The 26,090-nt window shown below is 45.4% G+C and overlaps 1 protein-coding gene and 1 long non-coding RNA gene across 3 annotated transcripts in view; one reads left to right on the plus strand and one right to left on the minus strand.

The window, feature by feature from the left end:
- LOC123952752 overlaps positions 1–5,529 on the minus strand; it is a 28,454-nt gene extending 22,925 nt beyond the window's left edge. The window contains exon 1 of the long non-coding RNA XR_006820705.1: positions 5,221–5,529. This is a non-coding gene — a long non-coding RNA (uncharacterized LOC123952752). The remainder of the gene's footprint in view (positions 1–5,220) is intronic.
- Positions 5,530–6,836: 1,307 nt separating this feature from the next.
- LOC123952753 (transducin-like enhancer protein 1) overlaps positions 6,837–26,090 on the plus strand; it is an 86,978-nt gene continuing 67,724 nt past the window's right edge. The window contains exons 1-4 of one of the 2 annotated variants that reach the window (XM_046022189.1): positions 6,837–6,971; positions 7,807–7,907; positions 9,353–9,416; positions 9,529–9,573. In XM_046022189.1, the coding sequence (XP_045878145.1) occupies positions 6,948–6,971; positions 7,807–7,907; positions 9,353–9,416; positions 9,529–9,573 (234 nt within the window). In that variant the 5' untranslated portion in view covers positions 6,837–6,947. The remainder of the gene's footprint in view (positions 6,972–7,806; positions 7,908–9,352; positions 9,417–9,528; positions 9,574–26,090) is intronic. The other variant, XM_046022190.1, reaches the window with a different exon arrangement.

Below are 26,090 nucleotides of genomic sequence, written 5' to 3' on the forward strand. Positions count from 1 at the left end.
GACCTAGAATTTCCATTCTAGAGACTGCAAAGACATCTGGAATACTGTCTAGCATTCTAGCTCCTTATCTATTCCCAGAGTTCACCAGCCTTCATCATGAGGAACACCAAGAGATCACAGATTAGCTGAACTCCAGTATCAACTCTTCAAAGCAATTGCTAGTTTCAAGAAGAAAAGGTACTTAAACAATACTGCCAAAGCAAAAGGTTTTAAGATCAAAGGAGAGGTGTCCTGGTTCAAGTCCAGAGTCTGCAGCATGGTGGGTCATCGCAGACAGCATTCAGGGGTCAAAGTCAGCTCTTGTTTTATGTGAACATGTAGGAAGGATCAGCAAAGATGCTTCTTTTAACTTCCTTTTGCCTACCAAATGATTCTGTGGCTTCTGTTGAGCTAAAGGCTAAACTGAAAGAATTAAAAAAAAAAAAAAAAGTGTATTATCTCAACTTTTATCAGAACTTAGAATGGGTTAGGGGTGTCTGAGTGGCTTAGTCAGTAGGGCATCTGCCTTCAGTTGGGCTCCTGATCTCAGGGTCATGGGATCGAGTCCTTCTCCCTCTGAGTGCCACTCCACCTGCCTGTATTCTCTCTTTCTGTGTCAAAGAAAAAAAAAAAAATCTTTAGAGTTGGTTAAAAAAGGCAGGGGCTTGCTAACTTCACTGAGACACATTGGCATATTGTGCTTTGAGCTCCAGGAAATACCTGATCTTGCCCCAGAACACTCTCCGCTTATGAAGTGTGCAAGGACTTGGGAGAGCTCTGACAGAAAGGTCCTCTGCTTGAACGATTTCAAGGAAAACTAATCATGAATCTATGTGAACACATGGGAGTGTGCCATACATGTGCATAAGATGTAAACAGGCCTAGAAGGGGGCATCAATACATATGCAGGAGAACATGCTCCAGCGGCATTTGTGGGTGCACTTCTGTAAGGGCTTATGGACGCACGCTATTTTGGACTGGTACCTCTCTAGAAATATAGACTTAAATAAACAAAAGTTCAGCCTCCACCAAGGTGGTGTTCTTCTGCAGGCCAAGTGTTTTTAAAAAATGTGATTGGCCAGCTAAGAAGTGTATCCGCCTGGTGCCTCACTTCTCAAACAGTTTATTTGAATACCATGTGAATGGCTAACCTCCTCCAAGTTTTGGGGCCTTAACAAGGTAAACAAATGAGTGGCTGTGAAAGTAAACACTGCATTTCCTCCCAGGCTCATCCTTGGCTCCAAAATTCCATTCCCTCCGTCCCTTTCCCTAGCCCAGCCTTCCATTTCCAAAGCTCTTGTACCCCGTAGAAGTAAATGCAATTGCAAAGGAGACATTTTTAATTATAAGTACTACAGTAATGAATTCAAGTACACTCGTTTATCATAAAGGGCTTTCCCATCTGTCTCTAAAGTATACTTAAAAAGACTGTGTATTTGATAACATTAGCAATGAGCATCTTCCTCATGTTACTGTTCAGCATTTTAGATGTTCGCTTCCCGCCCCCCACCACACACACACCCAAGACAACATGGTGGTGGTTCCAGAAAAGGCACGTTTATCTCTGTGTTTAGGAGTGCCTGTGTGGTCTCTTCTTAATTTATTTGCACTCTAATCCTCAGGGATAGCATCCCAATCCCCATAGGCAAAGAGAGATTAGGAAATGGGGCTGTCTGCTTCTCCCCACCCTGACAGAGAAGGGAAAACAACTTCCTCAAGTCCCTCAAGTTCATCTGGCCACTGTACAAATTGTTCTTGAGCATGGAGGGTTTCCAAAAGCCCTAATTAGCAACTCACAGCAAACATTTCTTTGCATTAGCTAATGATCCGGCTACACTTGTAAGCAAACAGAACCAACATATCTAATCAATGCTGAAAAACCAACCAAATGCCTATTAAACATCTGGATGTAATTTTCTAGTTAGAACAAAATGAAAACATATGCAGGTTCCTTTGATCTGCATCTTAACAAAGAAATTGTTGATAAAAAAGTATACTGGTCAGTCAACGTGTCATTTTCATAAACTCTACTCGTTTCTCTTCAAATGCTCCCAGTTTAATTTAGTTGGTTTCCTGCAATCTCTAATTTTACCATATTGTGTGAAACCGCAAGAGATTCTTTGGATGTGATTTTATTTGAGGTTTTACTGCTGCATGGATCTGCTACTGATTTTTTTTCTTTCTTTGCTTTCTCTTCTGCATATCCCACGCCCATCCTGCTCTTTTCTTTGGTAACAGGCTGAGGGGAAAAGTTATAAAGCAATGCTGGGAAAATTCTTCTGGACCCTACATTCTCAGGTTTAAGAAAACTCTCACTTAAAAAAAAAAAAGTCAAATGAGAAAATGTGTAAGCAGTAACTCACAGCTAAATGAAAGAGAAAATAACAAGTGACCTTCAGAAACTGTCATACTCATTTCAAATAGAAAAGTAATAGATTTAAAAGATGCATAATTTTTATGACCAGCATCCAAACCTTTTTCTATTATGTTTTGAAGGTCTTCAGTATAGAACATCTAGTTTTTGTAGTGACTTAAGCCACTGGTTGAGTTGAAAATTTGATAGTCAGCAACAAACAAATGGAAATATACCCATACATGCATCAACGATAAAATAAACAATCTGGCAATCTTCTGGTTTCTTTGTAGAGGATAAAAAGGGGATTTTTTTTTTTTTCCCAGAGATAATTTTCTATGGAAACCGAGTACTTAATAGCATTTCATGTAAAAACATCATCAACATATGAATATGTTAAAGGTAAAAAAGATTATGGTTAACAGACTTTAAATAGAAGACTAAAAGATTTCATGAGTAGGATTATTTTCTTTTAAACAGGCTGTAGAAAATCTGCACATATATTATTTATTTAAAACATAAGATTAAAGCTACTTGATTGTTTAAATACCATCATTTGTAATGCAGTTTGATGAGAGTTTTGTACTATAATTATTACAGCATGATAATCACCAAGAAAATATGACCTTGAAAAGGGGCCCAGCCTTCTCCCTCTGTCAAGGAGGATGGGATGCCCTGGAAAATCAACCATCTTTATGCACACAGTTAAAGTTCTTCCAATTTTAAAATTGCTCTTTCTTTTCTCTAGATACTACATTATTGGGAATTCAGAAGGCTCCTGTCTCAAAATATACCATTCTAATTTCTCTGTTTAAACCCAATTACCAGTGTGTGCCAGTAAATCAAAGTAAAGCTTGAGTAAGCCAGGGAGAAGTGTCAGTTGCCCCAGCTGGCCCAGCATGCACAGGCATATTTATGGCATCCAAGTTTCTTCTCCACAGTCCTGCAGCTGATTAGGGGATGAACTGACCACAGACTGACATACCGGGCCCAGTCTCTAGATGAAGATTTCAAGGAACACAGGTTGCCAAAAGACAAAGCTTTGTTGCCCATGAATCATATTATTTCAAAAAGTCCTAGGGGCGCCTGGGTGGCTCAGTGGGTTATGATCCCAGGTCCGCTCAGCAGGGAGCCTGCTTCCTCCTCTCTCTCTGCCTGCCTCTCTGCCTACTTGAGATCTCTGTCTGTCAAATAAATAACTAAAATCTTAAAAAAAAACAACAACAACAACCAAACAAACAAACAAAAAAACCCCAAAAAGTCCTATAGGTGGAACAAGCATGCTCCAGTCATCACTAAGTTTAACTTAGGAAAGAAGGACACTGCTCGCTTCCTTTTCATTCTTCATGTTAGCAAAATGAATACTATAACCCCCTCCCCAACCCCACTTAATGAGAACACTGCAAAACCACATACCGAACTTGTTTAAGAATTTACTGTGGACTTGTACAGGCTGGCTAAAATTGCTCCTTTAATTTTTCATTTATAATTGATATTTGGGATTGATGCAATTATAGACAAATCAATATCATGCATATTTAAAAACAACTCCAACAGTGAAATGTATTATCTAAAATGATTCTTTTAATATTTCAAGGAAAAGGTCTCTGAGAATGCAAATCTTTGAATAAAATGTATTTCTCTTTAAACAAAGCCTTTCCATAAGTCCCCTGAAAGTAAAATAATGAGAACGTGGGGGTTATTAATACCCAAAACCTGTTATGTATATTCCAACGTAGGATGAATGCTTGTCAAAGATGTGTCTTTCTTACAGAAGAACTCACCACTGTTTGGCTACAACAGCGTTATTCACTCACCAATCGTGTGGAAATAGCTCAGCCTAACTGTTCTTTAAACAAAATTATAAATGGGGCAACACTGAAGATTTTCTGCTGTGTGATGTATTTAGAGAAGTAGACAAAAACTGGAGATTTACACAATATGCCCCATTTATTAAAAATCTCAAAATACCTTTTAGGTAAAGTTCCACTCACAAGAATTTTAGCCACATCACGTACCCAACGCTTCCCCATTTAGCTTCTTACGTCGCTCAGCCTTGGGGTACCCCTCCCCGAAGTATAGGGGTAAGGGCGGGAAAGGCAGCTTTCCTAGTTCTCAAAGCTGGTTTATACCATTGTCTCCCTTTGTTTTTAGTAATTGGAAACAGACTCGTGGTCATGTCGCTGAAAGGCCCCTAAAACTCTCAGCAGCCCCCTAACCTCAAGACAGCGAAGTCGAAGACAAGGACCGGCCAGAGATTTCCAGCCGCGGGCAAAAGCCTCGCATCCGCGACTGGGACGCGCATGCCTTACCCTGGGAGCACCTAAGGGTATCCTTCCCGCCAAACGAAGGCAGGCCTACTTTTTTGCAAAGTCGTTTGAAATGCTCCAATAAAAGCCAATTCCTATCACCTTGGGTGCAAAGGGGGGCGTGAGCATAAAAAGCCTAGTCTTAGACGGCCAGGGAATGTACGCCAAGCAATGCGCTGCCGCAATTTCCACCAAGTGCACAGTCCACTCCTTCTCACGAAGAGGCAGCTCAAGGAAAAACAATCCTCAGAGAAATTTTTGAATGTGACCTCACTTTCAAAAGAGGAGCATCAAACAAGGGGCAAGCACTGAAAGACGCATTTGGCTCGAACTGTCAACCCCCCGCCCTCCCCATAAGAAACTGCGCGGTTAGTCTCTGAGTTACTTTCACCGAGATCTGAGGATTTCCATTAAAGGGAAAAGTGAACAAGTGGCAGGATTTTTGCAAACTCTAGCCCCCAGCTTCCGCGACCGCACGCCCGCCCGTCCCTCCCGCTCGCGCGCGCTCGCGCGCACCCTCGCCAGCCCCACGTTACTTTGACTGACAGCCCGGCCCCGCCGCCTCTCCTTCCCACCGACCTTCCCATCCACCGTGCCAATCTCCGCGTCTCGCCTCTTCCCATTGGCTAGTTTCGGCGTCCCGCGGCTCCTCCAGGAACAGTTCCTCACCGAGCCCGGGAGGACGCGGCTGGCGGAGGAGGGGTGGGGAGGTGGGAGGGGAGACCGGGGAGACGGCGGAGAGGTAAGCGAATGGGGTGGGAGAGAAGAGGGAGGACGGCCCGTCCAGTGTCGCTCTGCTATAGGCTTCGGGGAGGCGTTGCGTCAGCAGCCCACGTTGGGCACGGCGCACGCGATTGGCTGGCGCACGCTTCCCCGATTCCCTCCCGCTACCGCCCGGACCCACGTCCCCCGCCGGCTCTGCGCTCCCACCCCCCGCCCGCGCGGGGCTGGGCGGGGCCGGCGCTGGTTAGCTCCGGAGTGTGAAACCGCGTGTTAATGTAACCGGCGCGAGAGGCGCGGGCGGCGGCGGCGGGAGCGGCGGCTGCAGGAGCAGCAGCAGCGGCGAGTACCCTGTGCCCCGCGTCCCCGAAGCAGCCGACTGCGCCACCCCCACCCTCTCACGTCCGGGCGGGACCCGTGCCACCAGCCCGGACCTTCGCCGGCCCGCGGCGACTTGACCCCCGCCGCGACTACTCGGGACCTGTCCGCGGAGTTTGCCCGCCCGGTAGGGAGGCCGAGCGGCGGAGCACACTCCTGCTTTCTCCTCCCCCCGCCCGCCCCATTTCGTGGATGTCGCCCCCCGGGTCGTGAGAGAACTTTGCAGCGGGCTGGAGCGCCCTTTGCGGAGAGGCAGACGAAGGGAAGGAAAGAAAGAGGGCCCAGGAAGGGGCTTGGAGGAAGAGTCCGGAGCGGCCGGGCGGGCCGTGCGGGGCGGGTGCGCGCGGGGCGCGGCGCCCGGATGCGCCCCGGGCTCGAGGAGCAGCGGGCGGCTGCGGGACTGCCCTTCATGGTGTAGCCCCGCCGGGCCAGGAAGGTTTGTGCAACCGCGGAGAACACAGAACGTCGGTCGCACGGGGCGTGCCGAGCCGCCTCCCGGCGCGCCCTCCGCACTTTCCCCGCCTCGTCGTCATCCCGCGCTCCTCCGCCCGGGCTGAGGCTGCGGAGTGCCAGGCGCGGAACCTCCGCCGCCCGGACCTCGCTCCTCACCGCCTCCCGGCAAACCACGAGCGCCTGGCTGAAGGCGCTGCCCTGACCCGCAGCAGTCGGTCCCGAACGTCTCCAGGTTTGTTTGTGTGGGGTTAGCTGGGGGCGCCGGGCCACCTGCACCTCGCCGCGGGGAAAACCCGGAGAGGAGGCGGACCGGGAGAAGAACGAAGAAAAGCAGCTCGCCTGGATTTGTTTGCTCGGGACGGGTGCCGCGTACGGGGATCGCCGAGGGGAGCGCGGCCGGAGTCACTGCGCGCTCACCTCCCCGCCGGGGCAGCAGAGGCCCGCGGGTTGGATCCAGCCCCCGCGCCCTCATCTTGGGCGCCGGCGTCACCGCGCAGGTTTTGGTGCAGCTGGGCCCCGGGTGCCCCGCGATGTGGCCCTGAGCGAAGGAACCCGCACCGGCGGGAGCAGGAGCAGCCGGGCACCGAGTGGCCGGTGCGCCCCGCCGAGCGCGCTTGCGTGCGTGGCCAGCACGCTGCCAGCGCTCCCGGTTTCTGCCTGGCTTCTCGGCTTAATTTTCCTCGGCGGGATTAAAGTTGGAAATTGAGCGGAGAATTGAGTTGCCCAGAAACAGAGCTACGGCCGCCGCCAGAGCGATGTTCCCGCAGAGCCGGCACCCGGTGAGGCGCGGCAGGGTGCTGGGTGGAGGGGCAGAGGAGTGGGTTGGGTATGGGGTGGGGATAGGCGCTCTCCCTGTGCTGTACGGAGACCGGTGTCTGCTACCTTGTGGGGGACCCCTCCCCCCAGCCTCTAGGGATGCTGGGCTGGGGAGGTCCCGGACCCTCCCTCCCGGGGTGGGGAGTAAACTGAAACTCTCAATTTTTCCCCTTTACTCTGGGCCCCCTCCGAATTGACGTCTAGACAAGGCGGGCGGGGGCGCCCGGAGAGGCTGGGGTTTCTTTCCAGTAGCTGCAGCTTACCCCCTTCCCCTCTTCCCCCCCCTCTCCCCCCGCCGAGACGGGTAGGGCGCCCCCCCCTTTGTTTCCAGTCTCGCCTATTTACATGTCAATGCGGCCCGGGTTCCGGCGCGCCTGGAGGTGGCCCTGGCGACTCTGGGAACGGGGAGCGTTAGGGAGTTGTTTTTCTTCTCTGATCCCCGGGGTCATTATCGCCCTGGTGGGGAGGGGGCGGTGGCTACGACGACAATTTGGCCTGGTCTTCCCCGGCCGCCGGGGATCCCCTGTCCCTCCAGCCGGTGACCCGGGAGCACGTACCAAGCAACCCGCCCTGGAGCACGGAGGAGGCACGGAGTCTCTTTGGAGGCTCCAGACTGGGCCAGGGGCCGCTTTCTCCCCGCATAAAGTGCAGAGCAAACTCGAGTTCAGGGCTCCGTTTTCCGCCACTTCTAACTTTATTTTTTGTTTATGTCCCACCCACTTCTCCGTCCTCTGACTTCCTGTTTTATCTCTCTACCTGCATCCCTGTCCCTCGGTTCCCCTCGCCGGTCGCCCCCAGACGCCGCACCAGGCTGCAGGCCAGCCCTTCAAGTTCACTATCCCGGAGTCCCTGGACCGGATTAAAGAGGAATTCCAGTTCCTGCAGGCCCAATATCACAGGTGCGTGTCCGGCAGCGTGGGGAGAGAGGTAGCCCGGGGGCAGCCCCGGCCCCTCCTCGCCCAGCCTGGTGGCTGTGGCGGCTGTACTTAGTACTTGCGTCCAGGCGGTGGCGTGTGGAGTCGCAGTTAAGACCTGTCATTCATGTTACCCCCCTTTCCAGGTTCTTCCCGGGCCGCCTGTGCTGTAGTCTCCTCCTCCTACCATTGTTTCCCTTTTGCCCGTTTGCTGCTGTTCCAGGCAGTCTTTTTTTTTTTTTTTTTCTTTTGAGTGTTTAGGAGTTGCATGAGAACCGTCAATATTTGCACTTCGTTTATTTATTTTGCAACAGGCTGAGCTGAAACCTTGGTTCAGTCGATGCCCCAGCCCTGGAGTGCAGGTTTAGGGAGGCAGAGCCAGTGTTGAAATCACTTTGCCATACTAGAGGATTGTGTTGTCTGAGGCAAAGTCCATTATGGAAGGCTCCATGCTGTTAGCTGTGCCCATCATTGGTGGTGAAGAGGGATGTGGATAGGTGTAGGGAAAGCTCCACTGCTTTGGCGTGGCTCTGGGTTGGTTTGGGCAGGACAGGGGACTGGAGTCCGGTTTAGTCTCTTCATTTAATGAGACCTACTTCAAAAGGTTTGTAAATGAAGAGTGTTGTAAAGCATCCTGTCCATAGTGGATTTTCCAGAAATGTTAGTTACTTCCCTTGTTCCTATGAAGCCTTCCCTGATTAAAGCTAAGAAATAACTGTGTAATGACAGTTTTTATTTTTGTCATGCTTGAGAACAAGCACACAGATGCTTGGGTGTGAATTTTCTTATTTTGTCAGAGGTTTTTCTGATTATTGAACTTTTGTCTGCTTGAAGAGAATAATCTCTGGAACTTGAGGCATACCTGCCCACACTGTGTTTACCAAGCAGAGAGGACTTCAACCCACTTTATTGCAGTAGCTACTTCACATATTTTGGCAGGGATTTAAAAACTGAAGATTTTAAAAGGGACCAACAATTGTAGAAGTAACTTTACAAGTACAGTTTTCAAACCTAGAGACTGAGTTGGCAGAGAGGGGACAGCCTATGTCTGATGCTGGAAATTGTGCCAAAGCCAGATTTTAGTGGAGTCCAAAGGAGCAGACTGGTGCGGGGAAGTAGGAGTGAACAGATGAGCAGGAGGAGAAATCAGTCTTCTGCGTAGATCAGAGATTTTGACAGATTTTTCATTCTTGGCACCTGACCAGGTATGCACCAAGAAGAAAGAGAATAGTAGGTAATGGAGAACCTGTACTGGTCACCTGACCCCTTTTCCCTGTTAAATGCAAGGACAAAGCTTTTGCATGTTTACCTAGATAGTTTATGACTTTTCTAAATTCGTCTGTGTTTTTACTTGAAGTGCAAATATGTGAGGCAGATGTTAAAACAAGTGACATAATGTTTACATTAAGTTGCCTGTTTTGTTTTTGTAGCCTTAAATTGGAATGTGAGAAACTGGCAAGTGAAAAGACAGAAATGCAGAGGCACTATGTGATGGTAGGTATCAGAGATTAGACTTTTCTCCTTTTTATGTAAGATTAGCAAATATGTGTTCCTAATATTGCAAAACGTGAGTTAACGAAATGCTTGATTTTTTTTCTTTTTGCAGTATTATGAAATGTCATATGGATTAAACATAGAAATGCATAAACAGGTAAGCTTTAGTTAAATCTCCAGTTGAAATGAGAAATCAGTCATTACGATTCCATAGAACTGGCTTTGTCCTCGGTTGGTTGGGGGGGGGGGGAATCGTATGCCATTTTCTTGCCTTAGTTTCCCTTCCTGTGAGTTGGTGGTAGTATTTTGCTGAAGGGTCACTTCTTGACAATTACACAATCTTTAAATGACTAGATGAGAGGTGCTTTGGAAATGTGAACCAACCTGTTTCTAGGCTGATAGAAATTGAGTCTCTGAGTTGACTTTTCCACATGGGTAGATTTATTCTCCTCTTGAAAGTTTTGGGTATCCCGTAGGGTTCTGCAATTCAGAAAAGCTTGGTGTTTTTCCTGGTTTGGACAGCAGTGTGGTTCTGCAGGGAAAAGAGGATATTCAGGAGTTCCATTAGCAGGTTAAATGTCATATATGACTAACTGTGGAGTTCTCTTCATGCTTTGGGGTTGCATAAAGTGACACTCAGGATTAATGACTTATTAGCAAACATCGTTTTGGAAGATTTCTCAGTTGATGTAGATTTGGAGGTAAAAAAGCATTCTTTTATGGGCGCAGCATATGTTGCGAGTCGCTTCAGTCCTAGTGGTTTTAAAAGCATGAAAAGATTAGTGACTGGAAAGCTCTAGCTATGACTATGAGTTTGCAAGTTCCCATAAAATTCACACTTATGGCTACTATAATGGTGTATAAAAAGAGTATTGAGCTGGAACAAGGCACTAAGGACCTCGTAAGAGAAGAAAAGCTAAATGATTGCTCAGCCCAAAGGACCCTCGATTGAGTAGTCATTGTCTGCCAAAGAAAGCATTAATGGCAGGGTGTAAGTATTCTGGAGATATGCTGACATTCACTTTTTCATCAAGACGCTGGTACAATAAGTCTTTTAGAAATCGATTGCCTCTTAAAAAATTATCATCAGATGAAGTTGCACAGTTGGACACATTTCAAAGTGCAACAATACAATTCTTACTTGATGTATATGTGCTATTTCATCTCAAACCCTTGTTTCATTAAATTAAAGAGCATGGCTGACCGGCTGGGGCACAGTGGAGAAATTGATTAGTTCAGCTTTCAGATCTTCCTTATATTCAAAGACTTTCATTAAGCAAGTGTGTTTCAGAGTTGAATTCTGCTTTTGTAACTCCACACTCTTTGATTTTTAATTCATCATAGATTTCATAATGTTAAGTCATGTACATTAGATCTGTTCTCAGATATGTGTTTGGAAAGGGACAGTTAGGTTCAAGGCCTTTCATTAATAATATAATTGGGCCTTTAAAAATGCTGATTTTATTCCGATTTGCAAAATTGGTAGCCCAGATTACATTGGTTTGTGCCTTTGTTTTTTTTGTGTGTTTCAATGGCTAGTGCCTGATGGAGGCAGTTGTAACTTGTTGATAGTACTCAGGCCAGAAGATCTCTGGTTATTTAAATGAATTATGCAAATAAACTGGGTGAAGGGGTTGTAACCTGTCACATTTTTTTTTTTAAGTTACCCAAAGGCACATTTTTTGTTAACAAGGAGTCTAGAAGGGTAAGAGGAGACTGAGCTTTTTCTTAAAGTTATAAACCCAAAGGATTTAATAACTTCAACTCTTACAAGGAAACACCACCTCTGTGTGATGCTGTGTGCTGGTACAGGATTTATTGGGGAGGTAAAGGAGGTGTGTAATTCTTCTGGGTTCCTGTAGGTTACATGGTTACATGACCTCTTCTTCATCGAGTAGGAAAAGGGAAGAAGGGGCGAAGAGGGTCAGGAGCCCCATGGTGTGAAAATAGGTTTCTAATGAGTTTCTATACACTATTGGGCTTTTGTGGGTAATATTGTCCATCCATGAGCCAGTATGCATTAATAATATGCTGTGTATAATTTGCTCAGTAATTTGAAAAATGTGAAAAGCTCAGAGATGCCATGTTCTTCATAGTAGGGTATTAGGCCCCCTGAAATTTAGTTTATATTGTAAATGCTGACAGACCCTTAACTAGAGTGGTGTGCAAAGCAGTGCTGTAATTCAGTTTAAAGTGGCCTTACATTTGAAAAACATCCTTCTGAATGTCACACATTAATAATAAGTTCTGAGGAGGCATTTGGTGCAGCTAGTAATCATAATTCTTATTAAAACTGGTGACGTCTGGCCCCCAGGGTGTAGCCAGGCTCAAATTGATGCTTTTTGCCGCCTGATCACCAGCATGGCCTAAGTGCTCATTATATTGTAGAGAGGGCCTTTGGAGCTCTCATTAGATTTGACAGGAATTCTCTCTGGGGGGAAACTGGGCATTAGCGAGACTCCTGACAGGCTGAAATTAGTCCTGCTTTATGGCTTATAACTGAATGCTAGCAAGGCATCACCAGGGGACACAAAAAATTGTCATTTCTGACAACATCTTTGTTACTGAAAAAAATGCAGCGATGGGGAGACTTTCCATGGAGAGAGCTTTAGTGTTGTTAAGATTTGTCTTCAGTGTGGTGACCGCTCCCTGTCCCCACCTTTCAGCGGGTTTGTGGAAGGAGGGAGTTGTAGAGATTTTCAGTGTCACATCTCACCACCGACTTTCCCATCTGGAAATTTTAAAATGGAAGTGCGTCCAAATCGAGAATGGTATAATTGTGGTTTCCTTACTTGGTTTGGTGCCCACAGTCCATGTTTATGTTGTGTCAACACTTCCTGATAAGGCTTCCCCTCACTTTCTCTGCTCCCATATGTGGCTGGTTACTGAAAAGTCTGTGTACTAGGGATGGTAATGGGTACTTAATTTTTTTTACTATAGCACTGAGACAGGGTTTTTTTGGGGGAGAATGGGTAGGGGTGCCTGGGTGACTCAGTTGGTTAAGCGTCCAACTCTTGATTTTGGCTCAGGTCATGGTATCAGCATGCTAGGACTGAGCTCCTGTCTTCGGGCTCCTTGCTCAGTGGGGAGTCTACTTGAGGTTCTCTCTTTCCCTCTTCCTTTGCCCCTCCCCCACACGTGCACACAGACTCTCTTAAAATAAATAAGTAAATAAAATCTTAAAAACAAAACAAAACAGTGGTTTCTTTGTTTTTATTTTGGTATTTTCTAGATCTCTGCCTGTCCATCTCTCTCCAGGTAGATTGTAAACTCTAGGTATATCTCTCCAGGAGAGGTAGGGGCAGCTCATGAAACTCAAGGAAGTTCTGATGCCACCGGAACATTAGGGTGCGTTACAAAACAGCAGGTGAACGTGAGGGCTGTGCCTGGTGTGTTTGGCAGTGTGATCTTTCAGGTTTTGTTTTCTGTCATGTGGTGTGGTATGACCTCATTTGATATTTTTGGAACGAGATGCACTGTAAATAGGTACAGAAGCCTTATTTATTCCACTTGTGTATCTCCTCAGGATGCTGATGAAGCCATGACTTAAGTTGTCTTTTGTGGCATGAATTTGTACAACGCTTAACACTTAGATAGGGTAGGTGTTTTGCTCTGCCTGTGACTGTGGGCATGTGTTCAGAGTCCGGGATTTGTCAAGGCCAAGTTTCTGCTGAAGCTTGAGTTAGGGTCACCTGGTCCCTAGAATTCAGTGCTGCTTTACTTTACCCAGCCCCCTGCCAGGATGAGGCCAGTGGTAGAATCACCTTTGGGCCTGTGTGTGGTACCACTTGGCCTGGCTGAATGTCTCTCCTGCTCCCTCTCTTTGTGCTGACAACTTCATGATACACAGTCATGTCAGGGCTAGATGCATGTTCTAAGAATTCGTGAAAATTGGCAGTACTGATTGGCCTGTGGAGGTCACAGCTATGGGTAGGTAGAAAGTCGTAGCCAACCAAGCACTACTATCTACAAGGTTAAAATATGTCTAAGAACAAAAGAAAATTGGGAACTGTTGTCAGGACTCCTAGTTGAGGCCCAGGGCACAGTGAGTGTGATCAGTCACTTTGTCTCTCTGTGCCTCTATTCTTCTGAAGAGCGGGCAGAGTGAGCACTCGGGGCTCTCCAGGGCGGCCAAGAATTTAAAAATAAATGAAAGGACTAGCTGTGGAAGGAAAGACATATTCTGCAGTGCTGGTCGTAAGGTGGGGAAGGAAAGGGGAAAGAGAAACAGATGAGAGCTTAACATAACCAAGGCCCATGTGATGTTTCAGCCAGCACGGTGTCTCAGACCACGTAAATTTTGGAGTGAAACCGCTTTCACAGTTTTGATGTGTGCTTTAAAGTTTCCCTTAAAAAATAAATTGTCCTCTGGTAGTGTTTTTAAAGTGCTTAGGTAGAACTGTTAGGGGTTCACCTGCAGGTTAATCCTTTAGATGTGACTCTTACTATTTGTCTGCAAGTCTTACCTTTCTTCCTGCTTTTTAACCACGTGTTTTCTGTCTACAGTTTCTCACTTTGACTTTTTTTTTTTTTTTTTTTGCCCCCAAGCCCAAGTCTCAGAATGGGAAAAGACGTAGCTGGAGTACTTTCACTTAGAGTTAAGCTCCATCAGGTGTTAATTACCTTGTAATACAAAGGGACTAGCTGTCATCAAGATTGGAGTGGTCCCCAACTTGACTTCATTAGCCAGGCCTGCCCTTCATGAGCTTCAGTGAAGAGATAAAGCTCCCTGTGTATTGAGAACACAGATTTTGAGGCTCAAGATTAGCCTTTTTTTTTTTTTATCAGCCAGCAGGACGGACGATTCCTCCCTACTTTCTGTCACCCTACCCGACCCCTTCAGCAGTTGACTCAGTCATGGTTTCTATTCAGAGCCGAGACTTAGGTGAGGTCAGGGATGCCTTGCCTTGGGTACAGAATTTAAGGTAGGGGTCAAAAAACATAGTCCTTAAGATAAAAAAAATTTTTTTTAATTCTAAACTAATGCCAAAAAGCTCTATGAGGCACAAAATATGTGATCTTTAGGATGGACCTTGGTGTAAAATATAGTTCATTGAGGTCCCTTATTTAGGGGACTTTGATTAGTGACTGGGTGAGTCACTGACTAGTTGCCTGGGCATCAGTTTCCACCCTTGTAAAATGAGGGGTTAGACTAGGTAAGTTCTCAACATGGTTCCTCTCAGGAGAGGAGAATTGTCCCTCTTGACTGCACCCCCACCAGTGTTCAAAAACCAGTGCCTGCCTGTGTCCTTTGAGTAGTCTTTGGCCAGAGAGTTTAAGCTGTTTTTCCAAATAGTGTTTATTAAGAAACACAAAACAAATCTGTTCCTTTAGCCAATATTTAAATAAATTATCTTGTGTGGTAGTTAAATTAACAATATATTCAGTTATTGGCTCATGGAGCCATTTTAGGTTTCCATAGATCTGAGTGTTTGCGCTTTTATTATTAAATGTTTGTGGTCTTTAGGAGTGGATTACATTGGAGGAAACTAAGGAACTGGGCTTCTGATAGGCTTCAATTGGCTTGATTGTCCCTAGAGCCCCCCCATCCCTATTGCTTACTCTTAAAACTTCAGATTTTCAAAAACTGAGATGTCAGAACTAGTACCTTAGATGTGGAATATTTGGTATAATGGTTTCTAATTAAATTTTAGGCAGTTATTTTTATAGATAGGCTTATTTGACAAGAGTAGGCATTTACAGACTGAGAACAGTCTTCCCCAATGTGATTGGTGAGTTTTGTAATAAGAAATGTGTCACAGGATTGTTCTGTGACTGTGGGTTTGTAGGGTTTTTTTGTTTGTTTTTTTTTTTAAAGAATTTATTTATTTATCTGACAGAGATCACAAGCAGGCAGAGAGGCAGGCAGAAAGAGAGGGAAGCACACCCCCTGCCTAGCAGAGAGCCCAATGTGGGGCTCGATCCCAGGACCCTGGAACCATGACCTGAGCCGAAAGCAGAGGCTTTAACCCACTGAGCCACCCAGGCGCCCTGTGGTTTTGTGTTTTAAGTTAGAGCGTGTGTAGGTTTAGGTGTGGGCGCTCAGGTGTGGGCGAGATTTTCTAATTTTTTTCTGAGGCATGGTTTGATTTGAAAAATGAAAAAAAAATTGACAATGAAATTTTAACAAATTAAGGTATTTGTGTGTTGTTATTCATTTGGCTTTAGCAGAAAATGGTTTCTAAAATTGTTTACAAAATTGTAATGTTTACTGAATCATTTAGAGACCACCTATTTGCCATGCATTTCATGAAACTTCGAGAAATGTTGACACAAGTTTTATCGAGTAACTGTGATTTTGTACAAACCCATATTTCATTATTTCACATTTCAGTTTTTAATAATTACTAAGTTTAATTCTGTTTGCCTGCTTCAAAGCAACTTGAAAGCAACTGTGAGCCCAGTGTTCAGGCCCTTCCCCGCACGTTGTCACAGTGGGCATAACAAACAAATCTTTTGTTTATCTAGAAGTTTTATTTGCTGCTTAGTGATTCTTTGAACATAAATATTAGCCAGAAAAGGGTAGGGTGACGGTCATTTGGGGTATAAGGAGAAGACTGGGAGGAAAAAATAGACTCTGAGGATTCCATCCATTGAATTTATTTTTTCATCTGCCAGATAGAGAAGAGTTAAGTGTGGTGTGTGTATCCCTCCCTGTTAAGTGTGGTATGTGTGTCCCTGCATACACCAAAGAGGTAGAGGTGTGTGTATAGTTGTTTGTACTGTCCTGGTGTGTACTTACTAGATTTTCCTTATTTACTTGACGAAGTGGAATCAGTTTTTGAGACTATAAGTGTGTTTGAACTTGCATGTCCAAATGACGCCGTTTGTGGAACTCTTGAAGACATGCTGGTTTTGATGTTATTGGTGCTCTTATTGATTTAACTAAATTATTAGTCTGCCCATGGTATTTTGTGATATGTGTCTGAAAAGCTTGAAAATTTATCACCGGGGGCACCTGTGTGGCTCAGTGGGTTAAGCCTCTACCTTCAGTTCAGGTCATGATCTCAGGGTCCTGGGATCAAGTCTGCATGGTGGGGGTGGTGGTTTCTGCTCAGCAGGGAGCCTGCTCCCCGCCCTCCAGCCTGCCTCTCTGCCTACTTGTGATCTCTCTCTCTCTGTCAAATAAATAAAATCTTGAAAAGAAAGTATATCACCAGACTTGTTTGCATACAAATTTATTAGTTATAAAAGTATTATGTACTAACATTGTATCCATTTGTAATAAATAGAAATTGTAAGTAGAGGGGTTAAATAAAATTTCTCACCTCCTCCACACACCCTACTGGCATGTCCTGTGCAGCTGCTGGGTACGCGCATTCCAAAGACCAGCAGCCTACATCCAAACGCTTGGAACTCCAGCCCCAGAATGGGAGCGTCTTTTATAGTGGTGAATATAAAACCCCTTTTGGGATTTGGGTCTTTGGGCATGCTGGTGTGTCTATTCTTCCTGATTTTGACTTCCTGCTCCAGTGGTGGCCGCTGTGCGTATCACTCACAGCGTTGTGTGTTCGCGCCTGATTACTGTCCCTTCTGGTCTTACTTAGTCACCTTTGTCTTCTTCCCTCACACCAGCCAATGAGTCTCTTCTTCCTGCCTAAAATATGTTGTGCATTTTTCTGTTTTCTTTATTAAAAGCCCAGGTGTTTTTGTCCAGTTCACATGGCCTTCCTCAGTATCCTTCAAGGTCCAGTTCAAATAACGACAGCCCCGTTTTACTTTAAGACCTTCCATGACCTCTCCAGTGGGAGCCTATCACATCACTGAGTTTTGCTCCAATTTCTGTAATAATGTTTTTTCACGTGTATCTTGTGTTCCTCTGGCTAGGCTGCAGTCTGCTCAAAGCTTGCATTTGAGACTTAACTCTGTATCCTTCCCAATGGGTTGGACAGAGTAGGTAGTGTTTAATATGCTTCTTAAGAGAGTGGTAGTTGTACTCATTTTGGATCTTGAACCCATATGAAAATCAGGAAGTTGCTGGGCAAAAAAATCCCACGCATTTTTAGATACCAGGATATCTTTGCCCAACAATTTTGGCCATTTGGGGACATCGTAAGATCCTTCAGTAAACCCGTGGAATCAGATTAGAAACTTGAGCTGAGAGTACCAGGCTGGATTCTGATGCTGAAATTAAGAATGAAATCTGCTTGATTTCACTAGATGTTTGTTTTGTTTTAAAGATTGTATTTATTTGACAGACAGGGATCACAAGTAGGTAGAGAGGCAGGCAGAGAGAGAGGAGGAAGCAGGCTCCCTGCTGAGGGGAGCCCAATGTGGGGCTCGATCCCAGGACCCTGGGACCATGACCTGACCCGAAGGCAGAGGTTTTAACCCACCCAGCCACCCAGGCGCTCCTTCACTAGATGTTTTTTTTTTTTTTTTCTTTAAGATTTTATTTATTTATTTGACAGAGAGAGATCACAAGTAGGCAGAGAGGCAGGCAGAGAGAGTGAGAGGGAAGCAGGCTCCCTTCAGAGCAGAGAGCCAGACATGGGACTCGATCCCAGGACCCTGAGATCATGACCTGAGCCGAAGGCAGCGGCTTAAACCACTGAGCCACCCAGGCGCCCCCCTTCACTAGATGTTTTAATAGGACTTCAGTTCTTGTAGAACCACTTTTGCTCAGTTTTTCTTTTGGACAGATGACTTATAGTCAGAATATCCATGGAGGCTTCTTTATGGGGAGTTTAATTATAGTTCCATATTCCGGTTTCTACTGAAGAGAGAATGAAGACAGAAGTAGTGTGTTGCTGAGGTCTGGGTTTCTGTGCAAACAGTGTGTGCATGCATCACCGGCCCTGGGGCTGCTGCTGGTCTCCTCAGGACCACCACAGCCCTGAAATGGAGTTGTAGATAAGTCATCTCGTCATGCATTAAGTATAAAGATACTTAACTTGACTGAGTTGCCAAATTTCTTAATAATCATGATCATACCCCTAGATTATTTACTTTTAGTCTTTACACAGTTCCTTTGCCCCACCAAACATATTACTAGGAAGAATTTCAAATACATGGAAAAAGAGAAGGAAATAAAAATGAACACCCGGGGTGCCTGGGTGGCTCAGTGGTTTAAAGCCTCTGCCTTCGGCTCTGGTCATGATCCCAGGGTCCTGGGTTCAAGCCCCGCATCAGCAGGGAGCCTGCTCCTTCCCCCCCCCACCCCCTCCCCGCCTGCCTATTTGCCTACTTGTGATTTCTGTCTGTCAAGTAAATAAATAAAATCTTTAAAAAAAAAAAAAAAAACTTTCTAAAAAGTGAACACCCATGCTGTTCTCACCTGTGCGATCGCAGGATCTGCCTGTCACATATTTTAACATAGAGCTTTTGCTCCCCTCCCCCTAATAAAGAAGTGAGAAAATAATTCTGGGAAACTTGGGCCAGGCCTTTTGTTAGCTCCCAACCCCATTTTAGACTGACACGCGAAGGAGGGCTTTTCTCCAGGTACATTTTAAGATTCCATCTCAACAGGTGTTTACAGCATTTTACAGCACGTTCCTCCTAGACATTGCCCTTTGTGTTTTGGCATGGTTGTATTACATGGTGTTAGGGGGCCTGCTTTTTCAGCTGTACCTTAAAGCAGAGATTTGCACTTAACAGAAGAGCAGGCTCCCCTCCACCTGCCCCCAACCACGCTTTCCTACTTTTTGGTCCTTCACAGTGTGTACCTTTAAGATGCCACCAGCATATTCTCTGAGCAGGGAACAGTTTTAATGTTGTTGTTAGGAAACAAGGAAAAAGTTGTGCCAAAGGACTCTGATTTAGAACTTTGGACGTATGGAAACTGTCCTGTTGGAGAGTTTAAGTTGGCCTTGCAGGCGGTGGGTGGTACAGGGATGTGAAGTACCAGAAGACAAAACCTCTTTGAGGGCCCCAGCGTGAGGAGGAGGCTCTCCAAGGCTGAGCCCTCCAGGAGCAACAGCCTTTGTCTCTCCTAGGCGCCCTCTTGATGCCTTGAGCAAACAACCGGTCAGAGCCTCTTACAAGTAAGGTGACCAGCCAGTGTATTGACACGCACAGACACAATAGAAAACTGCATTAGGAGGCGAGCCGTTGGGATTTGCAGTAAATATATTACAGAACACAAGTGACTTGCCGATACTGCTTGTTTAGCAGTTTGCAAGGGCAATGGCAGTATGGATTTTTGAATTAGAAGGGAAGGGCTGTTCTTTCTCTGTGCAGGAACATCTAGTTGATGGCTGGGGAGAAAATTGATTTAGAGAACAAAATGCAGCCGCCTTTATTTGTGCCATTTGAAAGGCTTCTATGGATTAGTGAGTGAAAATAAAAAGGTCGTGTTCGGTTTAGGGAAGGAGGTCTTAACATTGATCTGCATCTTGGTCTGGAATGGAGAGAATAAAGGGTGGGCCGCTGGGGCAGAGGAAGGGTACCCTCCTCCGGTCTGCGAGCGGCCTGCAGCTACAGGTGCCAGCTCTCTTGCCTGGTTTCCCCGTTGTCTCCCTCAGCTCTTCGGATTTCAAAAGTCAGCTCCTTGGGCTGATTATTGTAGAGTAAGCTGATTGGGGACATCAGAGTAAGCAGTCAGCTCCTGTCCACTGAGTGCCCATGTGCCCTAGGAGCTGTCTGTAAATCCTTCCAGCCTCCTTTTGTGTGGATATTAATTATTCCTCACCTAGTAGGTTAGTAGGTTAGGGGATGGCAACAGCACCTGCTCCATATAGGGCAGTTATCAGGAGTAAGTGAGCTTTTCACTCTAGCGCGGTTACATTGCTGCCTGGCGCTTGGGCACCCCGAGGGAAGGATACTTGTTCTGGAAATCGATTATCCAAATATATTATTGGTCCCTTTAAGACTCTCCTGCTGCATCCATACAAGACTGTATCCAGCAGATGAGATGGCTGCTGGAATTCTAGGCCAGGCTCCCATCTTGTTTTTCCAAGCCCAGCAGCTTCCTTCCTCCCTACATCTGCATTATTCACTTCTCATTATTTCCCTCAAATACAAAGGTTTTTATTTGTTTCCTTCTAAGATCTGAAGCATTTATCTTTAGGCTCAAAAGGAAACTTTCTTTTCTTGTCTTTTTTTTTTTAATCGCCTATTGGGAGCCTCCTGTTGTCCAAGGAATCTAGAGGAATTAAAATGCCTTCTTTAGGCCAGACAGCAAAATGTGCCCTTGGAAGGCAACAGCCGTAACTAGTTAATAGGACTACCAGTGAAAACAGTTACGTTGAGTTCTTTCATTTAAGGGGATAGAGGAGCAACAAAGAGGATTTGATTCATTTTGTGGAAGTGAGTTTTGCCAGAATGAAAGGATGAGAGGTGCATTTTTATTTTTTTATTTTATTTTAATGTGGAAAATCCAATTCTTAATCGAAAAAGAGGTTTTATCATCCTGGAAAAAAAGCGAGGTGAGAATTACAGGTGAAGTTGTTGCTTGGTGAGAGAAGGAAGAAGTCTCCAGCCTCAGTGAGGAATACAGACAGACCATTTTCCTTGTAGCCGTGGAAACCTATAAAATGCTGTGTAGAAGTTTGAGTAGATACTTGTGTTACGTTCTCCATGTCCTCCATGGGCTTGAGATCTTTTTGGAGGGTCACCATCCAGCTGCTGCTTATGTGCTTATGTCTGGGGGAGCAGGAAAAAAAAAATGTATATGGGAGGTCGCCTGGGTGGCTCAGTCAGTTGGGCGTCTGCTTTTAGCTCAGGTCATAGACCTGGGATCAAACCCTGCATCAGGCTCCCTGCTTAGTGGGGAGTCTGCTTCTCCCTCACCTGCTGCCTCTGCCCTTGCTTTGTGCTCTCTCTCACTTTCTGTCTCGCAAATAATAAATAAAAAATCTTTAAAAAAAATGCACAGGGTAGAAAAGCAGAGGCATTGGGATTAGACACACTAGAAGTTAAGGTGTTTGGCTCTTCCCATCATGCACGATGCTGTAGGTGCTGTAGAAACTTTTTGGATGTCGTCGTAAGCATTTGGGATGGAGGAGGGCACAGCTCAAATTGTGTTCAGACAAGTTGTGCCAGTACCTGCTCTCACACTTGCTTCAAGTCTTGGCAGCCTGCTGACATCTGTGTGCAGAGCAGCCCCACGTTACTGTCTCCTTGTGCTGAGCTTGAGAAGCGATCTTAAGTCCCAAGTGTCTGCTGGGGAAGCACGAGGTTCTTGACAACCCACGCAGCCTGCCATTTGGCCAGGGTTCTGGAGCCTTTTCCATTTGTGAGCCGCTGGCTCTTCAGCAGTGCCTGGGCTGTGAGCTCCCGCCCGCCGAGCCAGTATCCGTGCATAGCTACTGAGAAGATTGGACTTGGACCACGGAAATGTATCCAACTTCTGTACTTTTCAGCTGACCAAAGGCCAGAAGCACACCACTAACTCAGGATGGATATTGCTGACTTTTGCATCTCATAAGAAGTCAGTATTCCATAATTGACTTACACTTGATGTTGTGATTTTCCTACATTTAATGAAGTACAAAGAGGTGTCATATTTTGTGACGTGACTTACTCTCAGGGTACAGAAATTTTTGAGGTAGTTGTTGAATCTGTATTCATTCTTATTTCTTGATGAGTGCATCAAATATGGCTTTCCCACCTAAAGAACCCGGACAGGTAAATGTCTGTGTGCTAGGATACTATTATGTAGCCATGACTTGATCATTATTTTATCGCAAGGTCAAATCCCCCCTCTCCCCCAAGCTGATTCCCCCCCCCCCAAAGATTTTATTTATTTATTTAACAGAGATCACAAGTAGGTAGAGAGGCAGGCAGAGAGAGAGGGGGAAGCAGGCTCCCCGCTGAGCAGGGAGCCTGATGTGGGGCTCAACTTCCGGACCCTGGGATTAAGACCTGAGCCAGAGGCAGAGACTTAACCCGCTGAGCCAGATGCACCCTGTTTTCTTTTTTCTGATGAGCACTCTTGTCAGTTTCCCTCAAAGTACTGAAATTGCTCAGGCTTTGTATGGAATGAGTACCAATTGTTGCTTCTCAAATTAAAACAGTATAAAAGGGAAGGAGCTTTTGAGTAGACTTTGCACTGTGAGAATATTGGTATTGACACCATTTATAATTTGGAGTATAGTTTGAAGACCAGATTCTACTGTTTGTCGCATACTGGTTAATATGGCTGTAAAGAGGAGATGAATGTGGCTACTTTTCCAAGTCTATTACTCAGGAGGACTGTAAATTTGATTGGCTGTTACAATTCTAGCAGAATCATTCGATTTGAGAGCAATAGAAAGATAAGATATCCAATTACCCAAATGATTTGCAGGGTTAGCCAACGTTGTCATGGAGACACGAGTTGGAACAAATTAAATTTTAAGCAATAAAATAATCTTAAAGCCCGTCTGGGAACAAGAAAATTTGGCAGTGGCACTTACCTGAATTGAATCTTAGCTTGACACGATGTTGTTTGACATTGATATACTGTGGGGGCCTAAACTTATATATGGTGCAGTGTTACCTTAAAAAAGTCACTCCGCCAAACCAGTGAAGTGGAGTATTAGTATAAAGTCAGGACGTTAACATTAAATCCATGGCTTAAATGATCATTAGGCTCTGGGTTCCCAGGAATATTTTGTATTTAAGGATTGAAATGCCTTAATAATGATTAAGCAGCATTAATTGGACACTTGGAAAAAAAAAGATTTTTCCAGTTTCTGGAACTGCTGCTGCTTCCCTTTGTGTGTGTGCTAGCAGATGTAATAGAGATCGTGTGGCTGTCTTTGGGGGGGGGGGGGGCGGAGGTGTAAGTATGCATATATTTGCATGTACAAACAAGGAGATTTTGGCACATGCCCCTGCACTGCAGATGATTTCTCTGTATTCCTTAGAATTTCTACTTTGCAGCACTGCTTGCAGACTGGAAAAATTGTGTTCCAGACTTTAGCCGATGGCCTAAAACCTGAGTAAGCATCGGGCTGGGGCTTAGAAGGTTATTTCCCCTTATTAATGTATTGTTTAACTGGTTCCTGGCTTGTGCCATGGATTTGGAAACAGCCGAGTGGCCCAGAAGGTGGGAGGGAAGGGCCTTTTATCCACATGTCTGTTAGACAGATGGAGATGAAAATTGGTCTGAGGTCAGGCCATTTGCAGCGTTCTCGCAGCCTTCGATTTTCCTCTCATCCTCACCACAGATCATCTCAAATGATTCAGTAATGACCAAAAGTGCAACATTGACCTTTATTCCCTGGTGGATTACTGTGTTTCACAGTCCAAATGGCAGGAAGTCTATTCTGTTCTTCCAGAAGGAGCTCAACATTATTGAGCCAGCCCAGCCCGGTGGGAACCAGTGTAACAGAATACGGGGTTCAGTTTGGTCTGCTGCTCTGGGAAACGAGAATTGACATGTCCCAAACCCACATAATTAATGAAAGGGTATCTGGGATGCTTTCTAAAAACACACAGGAACACATAAATTGATTTGTCCACTTGTCAAAGAACTGGTGAGTTACAGGAGCAGTAACTTCTGGGGGCCCATGGCTTGTATATAATTCATTCTCACAGTCATGGCCCTGGCTGTTCCCACTTCTACGTAATGTTTCCCCAGTCTAGCTTGGACTGCACAGTAACCTTGAAACGCTGGATTACTTTCAGATTATAAGTTGGCGTGACTGGGTAGAAGGGGACTCCGGTCTTTTCTTTGACATGCTTTTAATTATATATATTTTTGGCCAATCCATGTAACCCTGAATAAATTGCCTCATGCAGCACACTTTTTTTTTCCCTTTTTCCCCTAAAAGTAGCTTGATTATTATCTTGAAGAATTGGTATTTTTCTGTTGCTTCAATTTCTCTGTGGATTGTATTGTGATGCAGTGATCAGGGTTTTTTTGTTTTGTTTTGGTTTGGTTTGGTTTTTTTTTAAGTAATTTAATTTGTATTTAAAATGAGATTCCCATTTGCCTCCGCCTGCATAGCTGAGTAAATACTCTGTGAATCTTTAATACACCAGTGAAGTCTGTCATCGAGAATCCTTGTACTTACCGTCTTCTAAATATTTAAAAGCTTTTGCAAAAGGAGTATGCGTTGAAAATTTTTGCCAGCATCCCACATTTCATTTTCATCCTGATCTGAGATGCTTTCAAAACAATAATTTTTTTTTTCTTGACTGTTGATTTCATTGTGCACAAGCTCTTCTTCTACCCTGGTGGCTCCCAGCCTGTGATGCCCCATGCTTGCTGCATTCTGGACCTTGGTGGGCTTTTTGGCACAAGATGTGGATTGAAAAGAGAATCCCAGGTTCCAACTGGGAAGGCGGGGAACCTTGTCTTCCTTCCCAAAGGACCACCTCTCTAGTAGCTCAGCTTGGGAACATTAAAGCCCAGGGGCAGTGGGGGATGGGGAATGAGGGGAAGAGTGGGTCTTCTTATTGAGACTGAGTTTGGGGCTCTGAAGGCTTTGCCTTGAGCTCTCACCATCACAAATGTGTATCTGACTCGCAGTGGCCTTTCTGCCGCCACTCTGCCCGGCACTGATGGCATAGGCCTCCCGGTAGAGTAGCTGCTCTGCTTAAGAAGTTGTTTTGGGGGGTGCCTAGGTGGCTCAGTGGGTTGAGCCTCTGCCTTCAGCTCAGGTCATGATCCCGGGGTTCTGGGATCGAGCCCCACATCGGGCTCTCTGCTCAGTGGGGAGCTGCTCCCCCGTCCCCCGCCTGCCTCTCTGCCTACTTGTGATCTCTTTCTGTCAAATAAATAAGTAAAATCTTAAAAAAAAAAAAAAAAAGAAATTGCTTTGGAAGAAGAGTCGCAGCTGTCATGCATGTGTGTGGGTGATTCAGCTGCAGCATGCTCTTAAAATTAGGGAAATCTTGGGGCGCCTGGGTGGCTCAGTCGGGTAAGCGTCCAACTCTTGATTTTGGCTCAGGTCATGATCTCAGGGCTGTCAGAGCCATCCCTGCATCAGGCTCCGCACTGGGCATGGAGCCTGCTTAAGATCTCTCTCCCTCTCCTCCTCCCCCCACCCCCTCGTGTGCACGTGCTCTTGCTCGCTCTCAAAAATGAAATGAAATAAAATAAGATAATAAAGTAAAATAAACTAAGGGAACCCCTGGCTCCTGTTAGGGAAATACTCACACCCAACTGTTTATCCAGTGATCTCTAAACAAAATGCGGGGAACGAGGCAATGGTTAATGTTAAAGCTAATGATAACTGGTGTTTTATAAGTAGTGTGCACTGGTTGTTGGCTTTGTCACGATGGGAAAATGTAGAGATAGTGATTGTAGACGGTTAGAAGTCAGTACTAACTGAAGACCGGTTACACAGGCCAAAAAGGTAGCTACAGTGAAAAGGAAATGTTATAAATTTTATTGAGAGGAAAATAAGATTACACATTTTGAAAAGGAACAGTCTCATCAACCCGGTTTTCAGAGGTGACTGGATTTTTGCATATTCCCGTGCAGTCTTTGTCTTTACATGGGCATATTTTATTTTCGTGATTGTAATTTTAGCCTTTGTGCCAGGATGATGTAGTCTGCTTTTCCTCCCACTAATCCTGCTATTGTATGATATTATCTAATTTCTCATGAGCTCCCTAATGACTAAGACCTGTGAAGAGGGTGAAAGGTGTAGGCTTGCTCTGGGTGTGTTCCAGAGGAGGCTTGTTCTCTTGCCATTCCGAGAACAATAGGTGGTGACTTCATGGTTGTGTTCTGTGATTCACCCCGCAGAGTATGTCTTGAAAACCTTCTGTGGCGCAGCAGCGCATTTTCCTTTAAGG

Source organism: Meles meles, chromosome 11 (assembly GCF_922984935.1).
Source record: "Meles meles chromosome 11, mMelMel3.1 paternal haplotype, whole genome shotgun sequence".
Taxonomy (NCBI): domain Eukaryota; kingdom Metazoa; phylum Chordata; class Mammalia; order Carnivora; family Mustelidae; genus Meles; species Meles meles.